The 22,323-nt window shown below is 38.8% G+C and overlaps 1 protein-coding gene across 1 annotated transcript in view; it reads left to right on the top strand.

The window, feature by feature from the left end:
- RYR2 (ryanodine receptor 2) overlaps positions 1–22,323 on the top strand; it is a 3,458,987-nt gene that overhangs the window by 1,192,342 nt on the left and 2,244,322 nt on the right. The window contains exon 14 of the mRNA XM_085612346.1: positions 19,940–20,075. Within this exon, the coding sequence (XP_085468472.1) occupies positions 19,940–20,075 (136 nt within the window). The remainder of the gene's footprint in view (positions 1–19,939; positions 20,076–22,323) is intronic.

Genomic DNA, 22,323 nt, shown 5'->3' with positions numbered 1-22,323 from the left:
AGAGATTTAATTTGTGTTGCTGTGCTTCTGTAAGACTAGCACTTGTAGGAAAGGGGCAGCTTGTTTTCTTGAACTGTGATGGTTAGCATTCAGCACACATCCCTATCTCACAGATGAAAGGCAAATGCAAACACATTTGAAAACAACAGGGTAGATTTTCATTCCACTCCTGCCATGGGTGAGGTAGTTCCTACATGTTCCAAACTCCAATTAACCCTTACCATACATGTCCTGTTACATACATCTCTGCAGTCTTCATGCAGTTGTGCAAGTGTCCATGCAGATCTCTCTTGCACCTCACAATACACAGTCTCCAGAAACACACTTTTAGCACACAGGCAGCTGCTTCTCCTGCACTCCCATGCTTACTATTCAGCACTGTGTGGTATTTTAGATAGTAGTGTGTAACGCTAACACATTCAACATCACCAAGGCTCATTTCCTTTGCTCTAGTCTAATCACTCACCCAGGTTCCACATGCTCATGCTCTCAAGTAGCTGTTAGGACATGTGCTCTTTTCTGCCTCTCTAAACTATAAGGAAAATGTGTCAGGCTGTTACAGTAATTATCACTTGCAAAACCACAGTAGTAAATGTGCTTTGAAATTGCCAATCAAATATCGTTTTCTGCCTAGAATCACACCATGAGTCTGTGTGCACACAGGAATTGTTGTCAGAGATTTAATTTGTGTTGCTGTGCTTCTGTAAGACTAGCACTCGTAGGAAAGGGGCAGCTTGTTTTCCTGAACTGTGATGGTTAGCATTCAGCACACATCACTATCTCACAGATGAAAGGCAAATGCAAACACATTTGAAAACAACAGGGTAGATTTTCATTCCACTCCTGCCATGGGTGAGGTAGTTCCTACATGTTCCAAACTCCAATTAACCCTTACCATACATGTACTCTTACATACATCTGTGCAGTCTTCATGCAGTTGTGCAAGCGTCCATGCAGATCTCTCTTGCACCTGACAATACACAGTCTCCAGAAGCACGCTCTTGGCACACAGGCAGCTGCTTCTCCTGCACTCCCATGCTAAGTATTCAGCACTGTGTGGTATTTCAGATAGCAGTGAGTAACGCTACCACATTCAACATCACCAAGGCTCATTTCCTTTGCTCTAGTCTAATCACTCACCCAGGTTACACATGCTCATGCTCTCAAGTAGCTGTTAGGACATGTGCTCTTTTCTGCCTCTCTAAACTATAAGGAAAATGTGTCAGGCTGTTACAGTAATTATCACTTGCAAAACCACAGTAGTAAATGTGCTTTGAAATTGCCAAACAAATATTGTTTTCTGCCTAGAATCACACCATGAGTCTGTGTGCACAAAGAAATTGTTGTCAGAGATTTAATTCGTGGTGGTCTGGTTCTGTAAGACTTGCATTCGTAGGAAAGGGGCAGCTTGTTTTCTTGAACTGTGATGGCTAGCATTCAGCACAAATCAATATCTCACAAATGAGAGGCAAATGCTAACATATTTGAAATCTACATGGTAGATTTTCCTTCCACTCCTGCCACGGGTGAGGTAGATCCTATATGTTCAAAACTCCAATTAACCCTTACCACACATGTACTCATACATACATCTGTGCAGTTTTCATGCAGTTGTGCAAGCATCCATGCAGATCTCTCTTGCACCTGACAATACACAGTCTCCAGAAGTACGCTCTTAGCACACAGCCAGCTGCTTCTCCTGCACTCTCATGCTTACTATTCAGCAGTGTGTGGTATTTCAGATAGCAGTGAGTAATGCTAACACAATCAATATCACTAAGGCTCATTTCCTTTGCTGTAGTCTAATCACTCACCCAGGTTACACATGCTCATAGTCTCAAGTAGCTGGTAGGACATGTGTTCTTTTCTGCTTCTCTAAACTATAAGGAAAATGTGTCAGGCTGTTACAGTAATTATCAGTTGCTCTACCACAGTAGTAAATGTGCTTTGAAATTGCCAATCAAATATCGTTTTCTGCCTAGAATCACACCATGAGTCTGTGTGCACACAGGAATTGTTGTCAGAGATTTAATTTGTGTTGCTGTGCTTCTGTAAGACTAGCACTCGTAGGAAAGGGGCAGCTTATTTTCTTGAACTGTGATGGTTAGCATTCAGCACACATCACTATCTCACAGATGAAAGGCAAATGCAAACACATTTGAAAACAACAGGGTAGATTTTCATTCCACTCCTCCCATGGGTGAGGTAGTTCCTACATGTTTCAAACTCTAATTAACACTTACCATACATGTACTCTTACATACATCTCTGCAGTCTTCATGCAGTTGTGCAAGTGTCCATGCAGATCTCTCTTGCACCTCACAATACACAGTCTCCAGAAGTACGCTCTTAGCACACAGGCAGCTGCTTCTCCTGCACTCCCATGCTAAGTATTCAGCACTGTGTGGTTTTTTAGTTAGTAGTGTGTAATGCTACCACATTCAACATCACCAAGGCTCATTTCCTTTGCTCTAGTCTAATCACTCACTCAGGTTCCACATGCTCATGCTCTCAAGGAGCTGTTAGGACATGTGCTCTTTTCTGCCTCTCTAAACTATAAGGAAAATGTGTCAGGCTGTTACAGCAATTATCACTTGCAAAACCACAGTAGTAAATGTGCTTTGAAATTGACAATCAAATATTGTATTCTGCCTAGAATCACACCATGAGTCTGTGTGCACAAAGGAATTGTTGTCAGAGATTTAATTCTTGTTGGTCTGGTTCTGTTAGACTTGCATTCGTAGGAAAGGGGCAGCTTGTTTTCTTGAAGTGTGATGGCTAGCATTCAGCACAAATCAATATCACACAAATGGGAGGCAAATGCTAACACATTTGAAATCAACAGGGTAGATTTTCCTTCCACTCCTGCAATGGGTGAGGTAGTTCCTACATGTTACAAACTCAAATTAAAACTTACCACACATGTACTCTTACATACATCTGTGCAGTCTTCATGCAGTTGTGCAAGTGTCCATGCAGATCTCTCTTGCACCTGACAATACACAGTCTCCAGAAGTACGCTCTTAGCACACAGGCAGCTGCTTCTCCTGCACTCCCATGCTAAGTATTCAGCACTGTGTGGTATTTTAGTTAGTAGTGTGTAATGCTACCACATTCAACATCACCAAGGCGCATTTCCTTTGCTCTAGTCTAATCACTCACTCAGGTTCCACATGCTCATGCTCTCAAGTAGCTGTTAGGACATGTGCTCTTTTCTGCCTCTCTAAACTATAAGGAAAATGTGTCAGGCTGTTACAGTAATTATCACTTGCAAAACCACAGTAGTAAATGTGCTTTGAAATTGACAATCAAATATCGTTTTCTGCCTAGAATCACACCATGAGTCTGTGTGCAGAAAAGAAATGTTGTCAGAGATTTAATTTGTGGTGGTCTGGTTCTGTTAGACTTGCATTCATAGGAAAGGGGCAGCTTGTTTTCTTGAAATGTGATGGCTAGCATTCAGCACAAATCAATATCTCACAAATGAGAGGCAAATGCTAACACATTTGAAAACAACAGGGTAGATTTTCCTTCCACTCCTGCAATGGGTGAGGTAGATCCTACATGTTCAAAACTCCAATCAACCCTTACCACACATGTACTCTTACATACATCTATGCAGTCTTCATGCAGTTGTGCAAGTGTCCATGCAGATCTCTCTTGCACCTGACAATACACAGTCTCCAGAAGCACGCTCTTAGCACACAGGCAGCTGCTTCTCCTGCACTCCCATGCTAAGTATTCAGCACTGTGTGGTATTTCAGATAGCAGTGAGTAACGCTACCACATTCAACATCACCAAGGCTCATTTCCTTTGCTCTAGTCTAATCACTCACCCAGGTTACACATGCTCATGCTCTCAAGAAGCTGTTAGGACATGTGCTCTTTTCTGCCTCTCTAAACTATAAGGAAAATGTGTCAGGCTGTTACAGTAATTATCACTTGCAAAACCACAGTAGTAAATGTGCTTTGAAATTGCCAATCAAATATTGTTTTCTGCCTAGAATCACACCATGAGTCTGTGTGCACAAAGGAATTGTTGTCAGAGATTTAATTCGTGTTGGTCTGGTTCTGTAAGACTTGCATTCGTAGGAAAGGGGCAGCTTGTTTTCTTGAACTGTGATGGCTAGCATTCAGCACAAATCAATATCTCACAAATGAGAGGCAAATGCTAACATATTTGAAATCAACATGATAGATTTTCCTTCCACTCCTGCCATGGGTGAGGTAGATCCTATATGTTCAAAACTCCAATTAACCCTTACCACACATGTACTCTTACATACATCTGTGCAGTTTTCATGCAGTTGTGCAAGCATCCATGCAGATCTCTCTTGCACCTGACAATACACAGTCTCCAGAGTACGCTCTTAGCACACAGCCAGCTGCTTCTCCTGCACTCTCATGCTTACTATTCAGCAGTGTGTGGTATTTCAGATAGCAGTCTGTAGTGCTAACACAATCAATATCACTAAGGCTCATTTCCTTTGCTGTAGTCTAATCACTCACCCAGGTTACACATGCTCATAGTCTCAAGTAGCTGGTAGGACATGTGTTCTTTTCTGCTTCTCTAAACTATAAGGAAAATGTGTCAGGCTGTTACAGTAATTATCACTTGCTCTACCACAGTAGTAAATGTGCTTTGAAATTGCCAATCAAATATCGTTTTCTGCCTAGAATCACACCATGAGTCTGTGTGCAAACAGGAATTGTTGTCAGAGATTTAATTTGTGTTGCTGTGCTTCTGTAAGACTAGCACTTGTAGGAAAGGGGCAGCTTGTTTTCTTGAACTGTGATGGTTAGCATTCAGCACACATCCCTATCTCACAGATGAAAGGCAAATGCAAACACATTTGAAAACAACAGGGTAGATTTTCATTCCACTCCTGCCATGGGTGAGGTAGTTCCTACATGTTCCAAACTCCAATTAACCCTTACCATACATGTCCTGTTACATACATCTCTGCAGTCTTCATGCAGTTGTGCAAGTGTCCATGCAGATCTCTCTTGCACCTCACAATACACAGTCTCCAGAAACACACTTTTAGCACACAGGCAGCTGCTTCTCCTGCACTCCCATGCTTACTATTCAGCACTGTGTGGTATTTTAGATAGTAGTGTGTAACGCTAACACATTCAACATCACCAAGGCTCATTTCCTTTGCTCTAGTCTAATCACTCACCCAGGTTCCACATGCTCATGCTCTCAAGTAGCTGTTAGGACATGTGCTCTTTTCTGCCTCTCTAAACTATAAGGAAAATGTGTCAGGCTGTTACAGTAATTATCACTTGCAAAACCACAGTAGTAAATGTGCTTTGAAATTGCCAATCAAATATCGTTTTCTGCCTAGAATCACACCATGAGTCTGTGTGCACACAGGAATTGTTGTCAGAGATTTAATTTGTGTTGCTGTGCTTCTGTAAGACTAGCACTCGTAGGAAAGGGGCAGCTTGTTTTCCTGAACTGTGATGGTTAGCATTCAGCACACATCACTATCTCACAGATGAAAGGCAAATGCAAACACATTTGAAAACAACAGGGTAGATTTTCATTCCACTCCTGCCATGGGTGAGGTAGTTCCTACATGTTCCAAACTCCAATTAACCCTTACCATACATGTACTCTTACATACATCTGTGCAGTCTTCATGCAGTTGTGCAAGCGTCCATGCAGATCTCTCTTGCACCTGACAATACACAGTCTCCAGAAGCACGCTCTTGGCACACAGGCAGCTGCTTCTCCTGCACTCCCATGCTAAGTATTCAGCACTGTGTGGTATTTCAGATAGCAGTGAGTAACGCTACCATATTCAACATCACCAAGGCTCATTTCCTTTGCTCTAGTCTAATCACTCACCCAGGTTACACATGCTCATGCTCTCAAGTAGCTGTTAGGACATGTGCTCTTTTCTGCCTCTCTAAACTATAAGGAAAATGTGTCAGGCTGTTACAGTAATTATCACTTGCAAAACCACAGTAGTAAATGTGCTTTGAAATTGCCAATCAAATATTGTTTTCTGCCTAGAATCACACCATGAGTCTGTGTGCACAAAGTAATTGTTGTCAGAGATTTAATTCGTGGTGGTCTGGTTCTGTAAGACTTGCATTCGTAGGAAAGGGGCAGCTTGTTTTCTTGAACTGTGATGGCTAGCATTCAGCACAAATCAATATCTCACAAATGAGAGGCAAATGCTAACATATTTGAAATCTACATGGTAGATTGTCCTTCCACTCCTGCCATGGGTGAGGTAGATCCTATATGTTCAAAACTCCAATTAACCCTTACCACACATCTACTCATACATACATCTGTGCAGTTTTCATGCAGTTGTGCAAGCATCCATGCAGATCTCTCTTGCACCTGACAATACACAGTCTCCAGAAGTACGCTCTTAGCACACAGCCAGCTGCTTCTCCTGCACTCTCATGCTTACTATTCAGCAGTGTGTGGTATTTCAGATAGCAGTGAGTAATGCTAACACAATCAATATCACTAAGGCTCATTTCCTTTGCTGTAGTCTAATCACTCACCCAGGTTACACATGCTCATAGTCTCAAGTAGCTGGTAGGACATGTGTTCTTTTCTGCTTCTCTAAACTATAAGGAAAATGTGTCAGGCTGTTACAGTAATTATCAGTTGCTCTACCACAGTAGTAAATGTGCTTTGAAATTGCCAATCAAATATTGTTTTCTGCCTAGAATCACACCATGAGTCTGTGTGCACACAGGAATTGTTGTCAGAGATTTAATTTGTGTTGCTGTGCTTCTGTAAGACTAGCACTCGTAGGAAAGGGGCAGCTTGTTTTCTTGAACTGTGATGGTTAGCATTCAGCACACATCACTATCTCACAGATGAAAGGCAAATGCAAACACATTTGAAAACAACAGGGTAGATTTTCATTCCACTCCTGCCATGGGTGAGGTAGTTCCTACATGTTCCCAACTCCAATTAACACTTACCATACATGTACTCTTACATACATCTCTGCAGTCTTCATGCAGTTGTGCAAGTGTCCATGCAGATCTCTCTTGCACCTCACAATACACAGTCTCCAGAAACACACTTTTAGCACACAAGCAGCTGCTTCTCCTGCACTCCCATGCTTACTATTCAGCACTGTGTGGTATTTTAGATAGTAGTGTGTAACGCTAACACATTCAACATCACCAAGGCTCATTTCCTTTGCTCTAGTCTAATCACTCACCCAGGCTCCACATGCTCATGCTCTCAAGTAGCTGTTAGGACATGTGCTCTTTTCTGCCTCTCTAAACTATAAGGAAAATGTGTCAGGCTGTTACAGTAATTATCACTTGCAAAACCACAGTAGTAAATGTGCTTTGAAATTGCCAATCAAATATCGTTTTCCGCCTAGAATCACTCCATGAGTCTGTGTGCACACAGGATTTGTTGTCAGAAATTTAATTTGTGTAGCTTTTATTGTGTAAGACTTGCAGTCGTAGGAAAGGGACAGCTTATATGATAGGTTTTGAAAAGCTCATAAAAGATATAGTAATATATTTAAATTACATAAAGGTATTTTTTTTTAGTTTCTTTCAGGCATTGCTGAACAACACTGAAATAAATTAAGATGCCTATAAAATCAAGAAAGAGAAAAGAACAGCAACAACATCTATATTTGAAGACAACTGGACAACAAAAATTAGTTGAAGAACCTCATGTTGGAAAAAAAAAAGCCTTCTGGTAAGCAGCCTAAGGATTTTATAAAAAAGATCCTCAAGCAAAGAAAAAATGTAAACAATATATCCACTGGAAATAGTGTTTCAAGTAGAAAACAACAAGACAATCAACAGAATATACTAAATGCTAATGTACAATCAGAAGTAAGAAAGAATGACTTAAAAAGAAAAATAGATTTTAAAAACATTCGTAGAAAAATGTTTCAGAGAAGAGTGATGTTCAATTTGCTAAAGGATGTGAAAAAATATAGGAAGAAAGACAAATTTTATAAGAAAAAGAAACATATTGAATCAATTGTTGCAAAGGCTTTGGAATTAAAAAGAAAACTATTCATTTTAATTTTGAACAGGATCCGTACATTAGATAAATTAGTGAATGTAATGAAGTCAAAAAGCAAAAGAAAAAGAGAAGTGAAAAAAAAGAACTTTTGTAAAGTGTTCTTAGGAGAATGGAAGCATAGTTCAAGTACTGAACCATTTTTTAATGAAGAGAGTTATCTTCAAAGTAATAGTTTGCTGCATGCAGTTGACACCAGTGGTCGAGCATATGAAGTTAAAGATGGTTGTGTAATGGAAAAGGAGAAAATGGTTCCAAGAAATGAGGAAGAAGTGTTAGCTGATGAGGTTATGGGGAGACGTCCTAAAGCCCCAGTGTACACTTGGAATTGTAGTAGTATTTGTACTGTACGACAGGAATCTATTGATAAATTTTGTGACTTTCTAAGAGAATAAAATAAAAAAAAGTGTTAAACAGAAGATTAAGGTGCTTCAAAGACTAGATCCATGCAGAGTGAGAGAATACTGGTTTGCAAGGACATTCTCTGGCTTGTCTTTCTAGGAAAGTTCGTCAAAGTGTTTTTCACCATTTTAGGATGCTGGCAGTTCATCATACTGAAATTAGAAAGTTTGTGAGAAGATTGTATTTTGAGTTGAATGGTGCTCTGTTCCGTGGATCTGTATCAGATGTGAAGAAGGTTTGTGAGGATATTGAGTTTTGTTACTTTGGTCCAGAGCAAGAAAGTGCAGGAAATGACACAGTTATTGAAGAAAATGTGGAAGAGAATGTAGAACCCACTGTTAGTAAAACATTTGAAGATCAAATGACAAAATTTACTATAATCTCTAATGAAAGACCAAATATTACTTGTATTTGTTGCCGGAGAAGCCATTATAAAACTCAAACAAGGAATGTTGCTCTCTATAAAAAAAGTGACAAAGAAAATAATTCTAAGTGGAAGGATTTTGCTACATATTTGTTTCTGGAAAATTGTTTTGATTTGGGTGAAGATCAGCGTATTTGTAAATACTGTTATAACAAGTTAGAAGAAAATAAAATGCCAGCTAGAGCTGTACATAATAATTTAGAATTGGTTGATATTCCTGCAGAACTTAGTGATTTAAATACGTATGAGTCTATACTCATTCAATGTGTCCATCCGTTTCAGACTATAGTTCGTATGGAGCCCAAAACAGGTAAATTACCTCCTTCAGATTTACAAAGAGGTTTAAAAGGAAGAGTTGTCTATTTGCCATTAGATTTGAAAAACAATATTGAAACAATTGATGCAGATAGTTTGGAAACTGAACCATTAGTTATTCTGGTTAATGGTGTACCTACAAAGAATGAGAAAATTTGGCAGGAGCTGGTAGATGTACGAAAAGTACAAAGAGCAAATTTATATTTGAAAAGAAATAATAAGTACTATGAATCAATTTATATGGATGAAGATGAAGAAGTTTTAGTAGCAGACACAGGAATACCAACTGGGCAAATTGAAAAAGTGGATAAGTCAAAAGAAGAAGAAATTTATGAACATTTCAGCATACATCCTCTTCATTCTAAAGAAGTTATGGGAAACACTATTGATCTATTTCAGATGAAAAAAGCAAAAGGAACTCCCGTGAGTGTATGGGAGGAGAGCTTGGAAGCTCGTTGTTTTCCCCAGCTGTTTCCTACAGGAAAAGGTGGACGATATGATGAACGTCCAGTACAGATTCCTGCTTCTGAGTATCGGACTACAAGATTATATGCAGAAGATCCAAGATTTCATCAAAGTATTCCTTATTTGTTCCATCTTTTATTTGAAAGTGACTTATCTGCACTATCTTATGCAGTAAATCACATTTTAAAAACTGGAGTACATCTACATAATGTGTCTGCAAAGGATTTTCTGAACAAAGTGCAACAGCGAGATGATCATTTGGAATCTCAATTGATTAATCTGATGGCTTGTCAGCGTGGGACTAATGAATATTGGTACCGACGCCATGGAGAATTGAAATGTATATTACGGAATTTAGGAACTCCTACATGGTTCCTTACCCTGAGCTGTGCTGAGTTCGCTTGGGATGATTTACTGGATTTTCTTCGAGAGGCAAATTCAAATATTGAAAACATCCAATACAAGACAGCAGGAGAATTGTGCTCATTGGATCCGGTTAATGTTTGTAGATATTTCAATCATAGATTTGAGGCTATGATGTCCTTCATCTGCAATAAAAAAAATCCACCTCTTGGAGAAGTTGTGGATTTCTTTTGGAGAAAAGAGTACCAAGCAAGAGGTGCTCCTCATATTCATATGCTGTTGTGGATCAAGGATGCCCCAAAATTTGGAACAGATTCTGATGATGCAGTTTTATCTTTCATTGAAGGATATGCAACATGTGCTATACCTAAAAGCACAGAAGAAAAAAACTTAAAAGAGCAAGTTTTACGTTTCCAAAGTCATCGGTGTGGAAAATACTGTCGATGAAAGTACAAGAGTAAAGATAAATTCTACACAAAATGTCGATTTGGATTTCCACGACCTGTTCTTTCAAAAGGAAGAGTAAACAGTTTTATGTCAGCTGTGCGACATACTATTACAAGAAAATCGCCTAAAAATACCTACAACCTAAGAAGAAAAGAAGAGTCAAAATATATAAATGACTACAACCCAGTCATTTTATCCATGTGGAATGCTAACATGGATATTCAGTATGTAGCTGACAATTCTATTGCTGTTGCTGGGTATGTCACATATTACATCACTAAATCTGAGAAAACGGAATTGAAAGAAATGTGGGAAGAGATTTCTCACGAGAAGACTGTCAGTAAAAAGCTATACAGTTTCAGTTTAAAGATGTTATCGCATCGAGAAATTGGGTCATACGAATGCTCAGATAGGTTATCATCTGCAAGTCTGTACTCCAAATCCAGAAGAATAATTTGGGTAAGTTTAGGTCTTGCAGGAATGTGAAATCGGGTATTGAAATCTATTCGAGAAATTGAATATTTAGCAGAGTACGAACCAGAAAGTACAGACATTTTAAGAACAAACATGTTGGACACATATTACCCAAAGAGAAGTCATCATCTTGAGAACATGTGTCTCTATGAAGTGCTGCAGAACTACATTTTTAAACGGAATACCACAGAAGACATCAACAATGGAAAATATAAAGTCATTGGTGAGGAAGGATGTTTGGTAAAACAAACAAAAGGAACTTTGATTAATCACAGAAAGCTGAGTTGCGACACTACTGACAAGAAGGAATTTTACCACTTAGCACTTTTACAGTTGTTTAAACCATGGTGTTCAGAGGATGAATTACTTGGACATTTTCAAAGCTATGAAGATTCCTTTAATGCATGCAAAGATACCATAGAATGCAGTACTTTCACAACTTATGTACAAATGTTAAATGAAGAAATTGAACAAGAAGCAACAATTGCAGCTGAAGTAGCTAGAGACAGTTCTCAAGACAGTCAAAGTTCTGGGACACTCAGTCAAGATCCTCTAGGACAACCAATCGTAGAAAATGAAGCTGCAATAGCCATGACTGAAGTGGAAACAGCTATGAATCAAGCTCAGGAAGATTTAATAAACTTACCAAATTTGGAACAACAACTGAATGATGAACAACAACAAATTTATGAGGAAGTCACAAAACAAATTGATCATGGATTACTAAATGAAAATAAAGAGTGCTCATGCACATCATTTGAACCCATCAGAATGTATGTGAGTGGACAAGCTGGAACTGGAAAACGTTTCTTAATTAAAGTAATTAGAAGCTACCTACAGAAAAAAACTGATTCAAATTTGTCTTGTGTTGTTACTGCTCCAACTGGGTTAGCAGCATATAACATAAAAGGAATTACCCTCCATCGTCTGCTAATGTTACCAGTAGAGCATGAGAACAAAATACAATACAACAAGCTAACAGGAGAAGCATGTTTTGAAGTTTCAAGAGTATTGAAAAAAATGAAAGTTCTCATTATTGATGAGGTAAGCATGGTATCAAACTTAATGCTTGCCTTTGTGCATTTAAAAATGCAGCAAATTCTAAAGACAAACTATGACGTGCTATTTGGAGGAAAACATTTCATAGTTTTTGGGGATCTGCTGCAGCTCACTCCAGTTAAAGGACAACCAGTATTTCATACTCTTACACATGAAGACACGAAAAAGTCGTTAGGAAGTATAGGTAATGTGAATATTTGGACATACTTTGAGTACAAAGAACTCATTACCAATATGCGGCAAGCAAATGTTGATGATTATGCATTTATTCTCAAAGATATCAGAATTGGACTACTCACAGAACATGGCAGAAAAGCTTTACAGAGTCGATTGCTATGTAATTTGTTTCCAACAGAACAAATAGTTCCAGAGAAAATATACAAGAAAATTGCTGGAAAAAATACTGTAATCTGCTTAATGCCAACACTACATGAATGCTCTATATTCAATCAAGAACTTTTGAAATTGGAAAATGAAGAGATTATAAAACTGGACGCTGTGGATAAAATACAGCATGAAGGAATAACTATTATATTGACAAGCAAATTGACAACTAAATTGGATTCTCTAGAGAAAAACATATAAAAAACAGCTGGTTTAGAAAAGAATATTTATGTATGTATGAAATGTCGAGTAATTTTAAGACGTAATTTGGATGTAGAAAAAGGTTTAGTGAATGGAGCTATGGGTAAAGTTGTGGGTTTCGTTAATTACCAGAAAAAAGATGCAATTGAATTTTTAAAAATAAAATTTGATCAGATTGAAGAGGATAAATACATTAGTCATTGTTCAGTTCGTTTCTTGCTTGTGAAAGGCTTATATGTACGTAGGAAGCAGTTTCCGTTTTCTCTAGCATATGCTGTAACTATTCACAAATCTCAAGGATTAACTGTAGATAGTGCTTTTGTAAACATTGGATCTAGTGTGTTTAAAAAAGGTATGGCATATGTTGCTTTGTCACGCGTGAAAAAAATATCTGGTTTATTCATGATAGACTTTGATGAGTCAAAAGTTAGTGCTGATGCAAACTGTGTAAAGGAATATAATAGATTAAGAAGAAGATATGCTCCTCATTTAGGTCAGTATCCTGTGTTTGAAAAACGTGTTGTTTGTCGGAAAAGGAGAATTGAGAATATCTGTAATGAGGATGTACAGAAGAGTAAACAAATAGAGACTGATGTGATTGCAAGCAAAAAGAAAAAGGACAATGCTGAAGAGGTTGTTGGTTGTCATTTTGAAAATAGCTCTGGTGTCAACTGCTACGCTAATGTAGTGCTGAATGTTGTATTTTATCTTGAAAGTTTGCAAGAGCAGATAATACTAAATCATGAAAAAAGATTCTGTTCTCTGCTGAGTTTCCTTTATGAGAAGCTGAGTACTGATAAAACTAAAATAGAAAGTGCTTCTGATGTTAGAAATCTTTTAGATGTATGTTCTGGATGTACACAGTTTACTCAAAATGTCCAGCAAGATGCACATGAATTCTTAATGTATATGCTTATGGTACTGGAAGATGAAGGGGTAGAAATAGAAAATATGTTTGGTCTCTCTTATAAATGGGAACATAGTTGTGAAAACTGTTTGAACACATGCAGCTCTAATGTTGATTCTGAAAGGTTCATATATTTAACATTACCAGAGAGTAAATCAGTGACTTTTAGTAAATTAGTTAAAGATGCAAATCACAACATGGAATGTTCTCAATGTAAATCAGAAATGTTATCAACGTTATTTTTAAAAAAATATGGACAGTATGTAATTTTAATGATGCAACGTTGTAGAGCTGATGGAACAAAATTGGACACTTTAATAAAGAAGTTTAGAGGAAATCAATTATCAATATCAGGAAAAACTTTTGTTGCAGTTGCAATAATTTTCCATGATGGACCTTCTATAACTTCTGGTCATTACACAGTTTATCTAAAATGTGAAAAAGGCTGGACACTGTGAAATAATTCAAAATTGATTTTCAAGCAACGTTTGCCTGTAGAATTACCAAATTTCTACTTAATTTTTCTAAAACCAAAATTTTAGTACAAATTGCAGCATCTGAAGAAACCATTATTTCGATTTTATAGGATTACCATTGGATATTTCACCAAAAAAGAATTTAAAAATTACCATTTGGCCTCATGGAAAGGTAACTGTTTCTATTGAGGACTTCTTTGACAGATATTATTTTGATGTATGAGCTTAAGCAACAAGATTTACAGACGTTATTTATTGCAAATAGTTATTGTTCTTAGATGATATTTTTAATATATATGTTACATTTCTATCAAGGTATGTTTTACTGAGGAGAGATTCAGGGCTTTTTTTAAACCATCTTTCAGATTGTTAATTTTTTTGCCCGCTGTTAAGTGATGAATGCAATTGATTTCACAATTTGCAGTGAAATTCAATATATTCTGAAAACAGCAAAAAAAGGGCAAAAAATTACTTTGTTAAATATGAAACTATGTGTACTGTATTCTAAAATGTATTGTTAAATATTACTACTTTTTTTCTTTTTTTTTCAGATCGAGAAAGAAAATTTAGGAAATTTAATCCTTTTTTCTAGCAATTAAAAAAAACATTTATTTATAATTAAGTTATTTTGTTGGTCAGGTAAGTTTGAAATATCTGTATTTCTCACCCCTTCACTTTCATGCTCCCTTTTCTTCACTTCTCCTCACTCTGCTTTTCTCATTCCCCTTCTCTCACTCCTTCTATACTACTCCCCTAAGTTTACTGCCTCCATCACTACTTTTTCAACCATGTATCTCTCCCTGTCTCCATGTGTCTCAGTCATTCTAACTGCCTTACTCCTTCTCAGTTCCTTGCTCTCTGTCTCTGTTTCTGTCTCTCTCCCTTTGTCTGTCTTACCCTTAATTTGCTTAACATCTCTGGGGAAGATTAACAAGGTCCCTGCGCCACCACTACGTCACTTTTCATAACGTACTGGTGGCGCAGGGAGATCCTCCATATTTACAAGGAGAGGAAAAGCCACCCTGCGTGACTTTTCCTCTCCACATAAATACAGCCTCTTCACACGCAGCACTGTGCGTTGAAGGGGCGTTCCATGGGTGTTGTTGTGGGTGTTCCCACGCAACACACAAAGAACTAGACACATCTCCAGGTTTACGAGAAATCGTAACTCTGGAGATGCGTGTGAATGCTACGCCACCCTAGAGGTGGTGTTGCGAGGCACAATGAGGAGAAATGTTTTTATCTCTCCTCGTTTTTTTCCTCTATTAGTGCGTCCTCCATTCTACAGCATGCATTGAAAGAGGAAAAAGCATATTTTGATTGTTTTTGTGCAGGAAGGTGTCCCTTCCTGCACAAGAACAATCTCCCCACCACGCAGGCATCCTTGAACCATGGTGCAAGGGAGCCTGCGCCGGCGCATGGCTGCAGTTTGTACGACTGCGCAGGGGAAGCATAGAGATGAGACAAAAAAATCGTATAAAAAATAGAATTAAAAATAAAGTTTAAGTATTTGGATGTTGGTTGGCTCTAAAAAGAGCCATTGTGTTAATTGAGTGTTTTTTGGTACCTATAAGTAAGTATCGATGCAGAGTCTAAAGATCAAGAGGAAGACTCTGTTCCCTTCATCTGTGAAATGTACACCGTCTACTCTATAAATGCTTTGCCAATCCCCTCACTATTTCTTCTTATTTCGTGGGACAAGGAGCAGAACAGGTATCAATTTTAGTTGTAAATGGCAGAAGAGCACTCTACTTCAGGGAGTGAGGAGGACATCTGGATGCACTCAGAAGCATTGGTTCATAGTAGTTTCTCTTCCAGAATCTTCAAACACCATAGCCATTCCCCTCACTATTTCTTCTTATTACCTGGGACAAGGAGCTGAGCAGTAATCAATTTTAATTGAAAATGGTAGAACAGCAGTGTATTTCAGGGAGTGAGGAGGAGACCTGGATGCACTCTGAAGGTGTCTTTCAGTAGAATGACAAAATGAAAAGAAAGGTAGTTGTAAAATGGAGGCTTATATACTTTTTTTTTTTAAAAAGAACTCATTGGATGTTTCAAACCATTTTACAATAAAAACTAGGCTGTATGTTTAAATTTTTAAAAGCATGTTTTGTATTGGTCCAGAAAAATGTGTTCCCACAGAACATTACTTTGGATTTGCTGTTAGGTTTGAAAAGTTAAGCAATCTTGCTCTTTGGATTAGAAAGATTATGTGCTGAACTTCTGACGTCTCTGCTCACAGCAGTGTTCCATGATCTAATGCTATGCTAGCAGGCAGAAGTCATGTTGGGGGTAGAAACCATTTGGAAAGGGTTGAAATATGCAAAAAAAAGAAATGTGTGTTTCCATTTAAAAGAAAGGTGGAGAACGTGAAAAGGGGGCAGGGTACAAAGTTCCTGACCCCCTAGCTTTTGTCAGGGGGTCCCTGAAGAGCCATGAAGGGTGAAAAAAACTTTTTTTTTTTTTTAAATCGCGGGATGCGCGTACCTTGCGCGCACGGTGCGCGCACGGCGGGAACAAAAACATAAAAAAAATTAAAAAACAAATATAAGTGTTTAGATGTTAGGTGGCTCTAAAAAGAGCCGTTGTGTTAATTGAGTGACAGAGGAAAAAAAAGACATGGCAAGAATTATAGGGTGCCGCAAGTGTGCTGCTGTATCTTCCTCTCTATTAGCGGAATGCTGGTGTCCGCATAAGAGATAAGAGCATTACACGAATTGCACCGTATATGCACCCTCTCAAACAGAGGGTGTATATCCAAAGGAACCGAAGAAGGTGAAGCTGCCGCCGCAGATGAAGTGCTCTGCTGAGCTGCCGGTGATGTGCTCGGCTGAGCTGCTGCGGATGTGCTTGGCTGAGCTGCTGGAGGGTTTTCTCTAGCAGCTCGAGCATAAGCCACAGGATGTACATCTCTAACGTGCCTGATCATAGTGAAGATACTAAAAGAGTATTTCTTTTTAGGATCTCCTCTTGATAAGACACGATCACAAAGAGTGCAGGTGACTTTGGGAGCATTCACTTTCTTCTGCCCCAGTGGAAATGTAAAAAATTGCCATATAAAAGAGTCTTTCTGTTTCCTCTGTCTCTGTCTCACAAGGGTCTCCTGCTCACTCCCAGAAGATGACTGCTGCTCTGCCATTCTGAAGTACTGGAGTACTGGAAAAGCTGCTCAGCTCCTTCTCCCAGGGAATCAGAAGTAATAATGAGGGGAGTGGGTGTGGTGTTGGAAGTTTCTGGAACTGAAACTACTATAAACCAATGAAAAGTGTTGTTTCTTAATCACATGACCTGAAACTACTATAAACCAATGAAAAGTGTTGTTTCTTGATCACATGACTTGCCGTGCGCACACCGAGCACGTACGGTGCACTCACGGTGCGTGCACGGAGCATGCACGGTACAAGCACGCATGCGTGTACGGAGCACGCGCGTACGGAGCAGGCGTGCATGCGCGTATGGAGCACACGCGCATGTGCAAAAGGAGTACGCGCGCATGCGCGTACGGAGCACGCGCGTACGCATGCGCATGTGGAGCTTGTACGCATGCGCACACGGAGCACGTACGAATGCAAGCACCGTGCGCGCACCGTACGTGTACCGTACGTGTACGGTGCGCGCACGGTCAAAAACCCTTAATAAAAAATGTTTAGAGGTTTATAGAAGATATTAACTATGCTGTTCAACTATATCCAAAATAAACAAAAAAAAGCTGAGCCATTCCATATTGCAGGATACAGTAAATCTATAATTATATACATAGGTAGCTTATTGTAAAATAAATAATTAAAAAATATAATAAAACATTCATAAATTAGCATTTAAAAAACCTTGCAAATTCACTGAAAAAACCATAGGTTTCACACACGTTATAGTTAGGTATTAGCCTTTAAAAAACCTTGCAAATTCACTGAAAAAACCATAGGTTTCACACACGTTATAGTTAGTGAAGTTAGTTAGATGTCACTGACCATGTCATGAGTGATGTAATATGTGACGTCATCAGCAGTGGATTGCGGGCGCACGAGTTATAGTTAGCTGAACTAACTATAACGGGGGAATTTCAATGTTTTTTTTCGAGTGAAATGTCCAGCTAACTATAACGTGTGTGAAACCTATGGTTTTTTCTGTGAATTTGCAAGGTTTTTTTAAATGCTAATTCCTAACTATAACGTGCGTGAAACCTATGGTTTTTTCAGTGAATTTGCAAGGTTTTTTAAATGCTAATTCCTAACTATAACGTGTGTGAAACCTATGGTTTTTTCAGTGAATTATATATATATATATATATTTTATATCCAACCAATTTGTTTTGCATGCTGGGAGTTTTAGTATGTGTTTGCGCAGATTCTTCCCTCCAGTGGGTTGTGTGTCTTTTCAGTAATTTCATTTAAAATTTACACTGCCCCAGTGGGCCTCAGATTGCAAATCCGGTTTTAAAATTAAATATTCACTGTGCTGCTCAGAGGCTGACACAGTTCCAATCCCCTGCAGCCCCACATTACTTTTTTTGTGGTGGTGCAGTCTTCCACGGCCAGGCTGCTCTGACAAAATCCAACCAAACACTTGCCCTGAAGCAAAGACGCCCACAACAGTGAAATCTTCCATCCAAAACTTTATTCATAAAACCAGCACTTGCATTCCAAAAGTTTTCTTTACCTTGCCTGACACGTTTCGGGGCTCCTGCCCCTGAATCATAAGCATTGACTATCAGTCCACAGAAGCACTTTCAGGCATTTTCTCCTCTCTGCATGCTAATGAAAATTGCCCTGTGCTGGGCCTCACAGGTGAGCTCAATTTGTTTTGCATGCTGGCAGGTCACCTGTGAGGGCATATCCTACCCCTGTTCCATTCCAGAGTTTTGTTCTGACCACTGGTTGTTTTCTGGAGATTCAATGCACTCCTTCAGACAGATAGCTGGAGGAGAGACTTTAACTGCTCTGCCTGTTACAATCTCCTTTTGTGATTGCTAGCTGGAGGAGAGATTCAAGACTGGCTTCTGCATCCAGAATTTGCGACTCAACTACCGTTACTGGGAACTCCTACTTTCTTCTCCAGTTGCTTGCACTCCTGAACCTTTGAAATCCTGAGAGGAGTTTTGATTCCTGCTACTGCTTTGTAGTGCCCTGCCTTCCTGTGGTTGCCCTGGTTCTCCGTGGCTGCCCTGTGCAGCATTGTTCTTTATAGATCCCCTTGCTTCACAGGCTCATCTTTCATCCTGCATATCCTTTCTAGCCTGATATCCTGATTTCTGTGTTTTTCTCGTCGGGCTTCCGATCGTGATCAGGGCCTTCTTAAATATAAAAAGGCCTTTTAAAGATAAAAATGCAGGAGGAACGCTTTAGGACTTGTACTTTACACAGGATTCTACTGGAAGTAAACCTCAGTGCGCTCGAAGGCAGGCATAACGCTCACACAAATAATGAGTCAGGTGTGATTAATTAGTGTACATTAATTGAGACATAAAGGAAATTCAGTTCTAGCGCACATCGCATACAAAAAAACATAGACTATTTCAGGAGGAGTAAGCCTCCCAAGATTATGATGCCAGCTCTAGAGATTTAAAAACTAAATAAAACAAGGACGAATGACATAATATCCTGTAATGATGTTTATATATATCATTCTGAAAGTGATTAACCTATCACGGAAAAATGCTTTGAAGCATTCAGCAATATAATGTAATGGTAAAAAAAGACATAATGGCATCGTGTTTTATTTGCTTTTCCCAAATAATCAGAATTTTTGAATTGTGAGTCCCTTGCATGCTCAGCTGTTGTATTTTACCTGCAGAGTGTATAGGTGTATTACATTATGTATATATGTGGTATAGCATGAACCTAGCCAAAAGGCAGCAGCGTCAAAGGCAAGCATACAGTCAACAAGTGATAGGAGAGCTAGCTGGTTATTGGACTGTTATTGCAATTGTGATGTAGCTTTAAATAGATGTGTCTTCAACATTATTTTCATATGCATCATCTTTTTAGGGTATGATCAACCTTGTCCTGGAATGTATTGATCGCCTCCATGTCTACAGTAGTGCAGCACACTTTGCAGATGTAGCAGGAAAGGAGGCAGGAGAGGCTTGGAAATCCATTCTGAATTCTCTATACGAATTACTAGGTAAGATACATAGGGAGTATTTGTCTTTACAAGGTCTGTTGAGCCAAGATGATTTATCAAATGTTTGAATTCACACAGATCTTTATGTATTCATTTATTAATCATGTTGTATAGAGCACACACTTGGCCCAAAAGGATGGTAAAAAGCTGTGTAATATGTATGAGCATGTAATAAAATGTGGCAAAAATAAGGGCACTCTTAAATGTATTTTCATAATCATGCACTGGTGATAAAATTACAGTTAGATGCTAAGTATGTGAATACATAATAGTTTCAATATCTTATTAGAACATTGATATGTGGGGAGCTCCATTCAAAACAATGGAGTGCTCCGGGCCTCTTATGGCCGGTAGATGCCTGGAACTCCAACATTCAGCTGTTGCTGTGGGAAAAAGGCCTCATGGAGCCCCAGGGGATTTCAACCCCCTCAGGCTCCGTGAGACCTTTGTTTTACAAACTAGAACATTCTACCCTCTGGGGCGGAATGTGCTCAGAGACTTAGAGCCCTCTGTAGCGGGCTCTACCGTCTATTAAAGACCCACTTCCTTGTTAAAGGCCCATGCCGGACGCTGGAGCGAGCCTTTGATGGCCAGTAGAGCCCACTACATCAGGCTTTAAGGCTATATTAGCTATGCAAGAAAGTAGACTATTTTAAAGTTATTGCTCAAACAATGTCTTTAGAAGTCTTCAAATATGTACGATTAGGAAGTGTTGCAGGTATTTTTGGGAAGACTGTAAGGAATGTTTCTGATTATTGCAGGCAGTGAGTTCCATTACCTTGGTGCATTGCTGGAGAAGGGCCTGGTGAGAGGGCTCCTTTTTAGAAAGTGTAAGACCAATGGTGAGGTTGTTTGTGCTCAAAGGCTGTTAGAACCACAAGAGAGTGCGAATTTCTGAAGCAGATACTAGGACTGTTGAGTTTTAAAGCAGGCTGTTTTGAAAGAGCATCAGACCACAACGGGTAGACATTTGACGTTTGTTTGTGGAGGAGTGATGTAATCAGGTTTCTATGTCAAGAACCACTCTGCATAGTGCAACTCTGCTTTTAGAGGACCATTTTAAATTTTGGAAGGCATGTTAAGAGCATCTGCCTCACTTCAAATGAGATATTACTTCTGCCTCACATGCCACCTTTGAAATTGGGCTGAGTAGTAAGAATTTTGTTTTCAAGATATTAAATGTTGGATGTCTTCCTTGAGTGCTTTGGTACATGGTTTGAAGTTGTTTATTGGTTCACGTGATCCAGTCTTCAGATATAGTTGGGTGTCATCCAAATATTTGTGGAGTGGTAACCTGAGATCTGTGAGTAGTTCCTTGAGGGGCTCTACATAGCGATTAAAGAAGAATGAAACCAGAATGGTAAGGAAAACCAAAGTACATATGATGGCAACTTATCAATTTTTAATAGTGATGTGCTATCTGATAGATATGTTTTGAACCATTTCTAAAGAGTGCAAAACATGCCTATCCTGATTTGGTGGCTGTTGCATTTAAGAGTCATGGCATTAATTTGTAATCTCTAAATAATGAGGAGGCTAGTTCTTCCTTGTGGATTTAGAACACTCTTGTTAGGATATTAAAATTCAAAATTTCCTCTTTTATAAAAGCCTGCTCAGTGCAGAGGCCTGTACATATGAAGACTTATTCTTTATAGTATGCACAATATAATGTTGAGAATTTCACTTCCAATTCTCTATCAATCTGCTAGCTAGTTATTTTAGAGCATTCACTGCCTAGAGTTCACTATTCATATTTAGGACTTGGGAAACAACGAGCATTTACAAGTAAAGGTAACAGGTAGGTCTAGTTTGAAAATTTCATATTCAATCTTAATAATCTAATTAATGATCCTCATTAAAGAACTAGTCAAACAACCCGATGTTGGTTGACATGACCTGTGATCATCTTGAGTTGCAAAGGACTGCCCTCATTGAGTTTTCTTCAGCTTTAAAAATCTGTATTTTAGAGGGGTTGAGCTGTAGGTGGTTGCAAATCATCCATTGGTCCACTGCTAGGTGATAGGAGCTTTCAGCACGGCACTCTGTTAAACAACAACCTGAGAAATGGGATTGACCAAACAATCCAAACAATGCAAGACTCAGCAAGAGTTCCTGCATCTGGCTGCACTCAAAACCCTTCTTCATGTTTATTCTTTTATGTTGCTTCCCATAATACTCTGAAGTAACCAAGGTGATAAGTCTTGTTACATAAAGTCACAAACAAATTGGAATATAGTGTGAAAATGAT

This window comes from Triturus cristatus, chromosome 6, assembly GCF_964204655.1.
Source record: "Triturus cristatus chromosome 6, aTriCri1.1, whole genome shotgun sequence".
Taxonomy (NCBI): domain Eukaryota; kingdom Metazoa; phylum Chordata; class Amphibia; order Caudata; family Salamandridae; genus Triturus; species Triturus cristatus.
The sequence above is the reverse complement of the archived record's forward strand: the minus strand, read 5'-3'. Positions and strand labels throughout refer to the sequence as shown.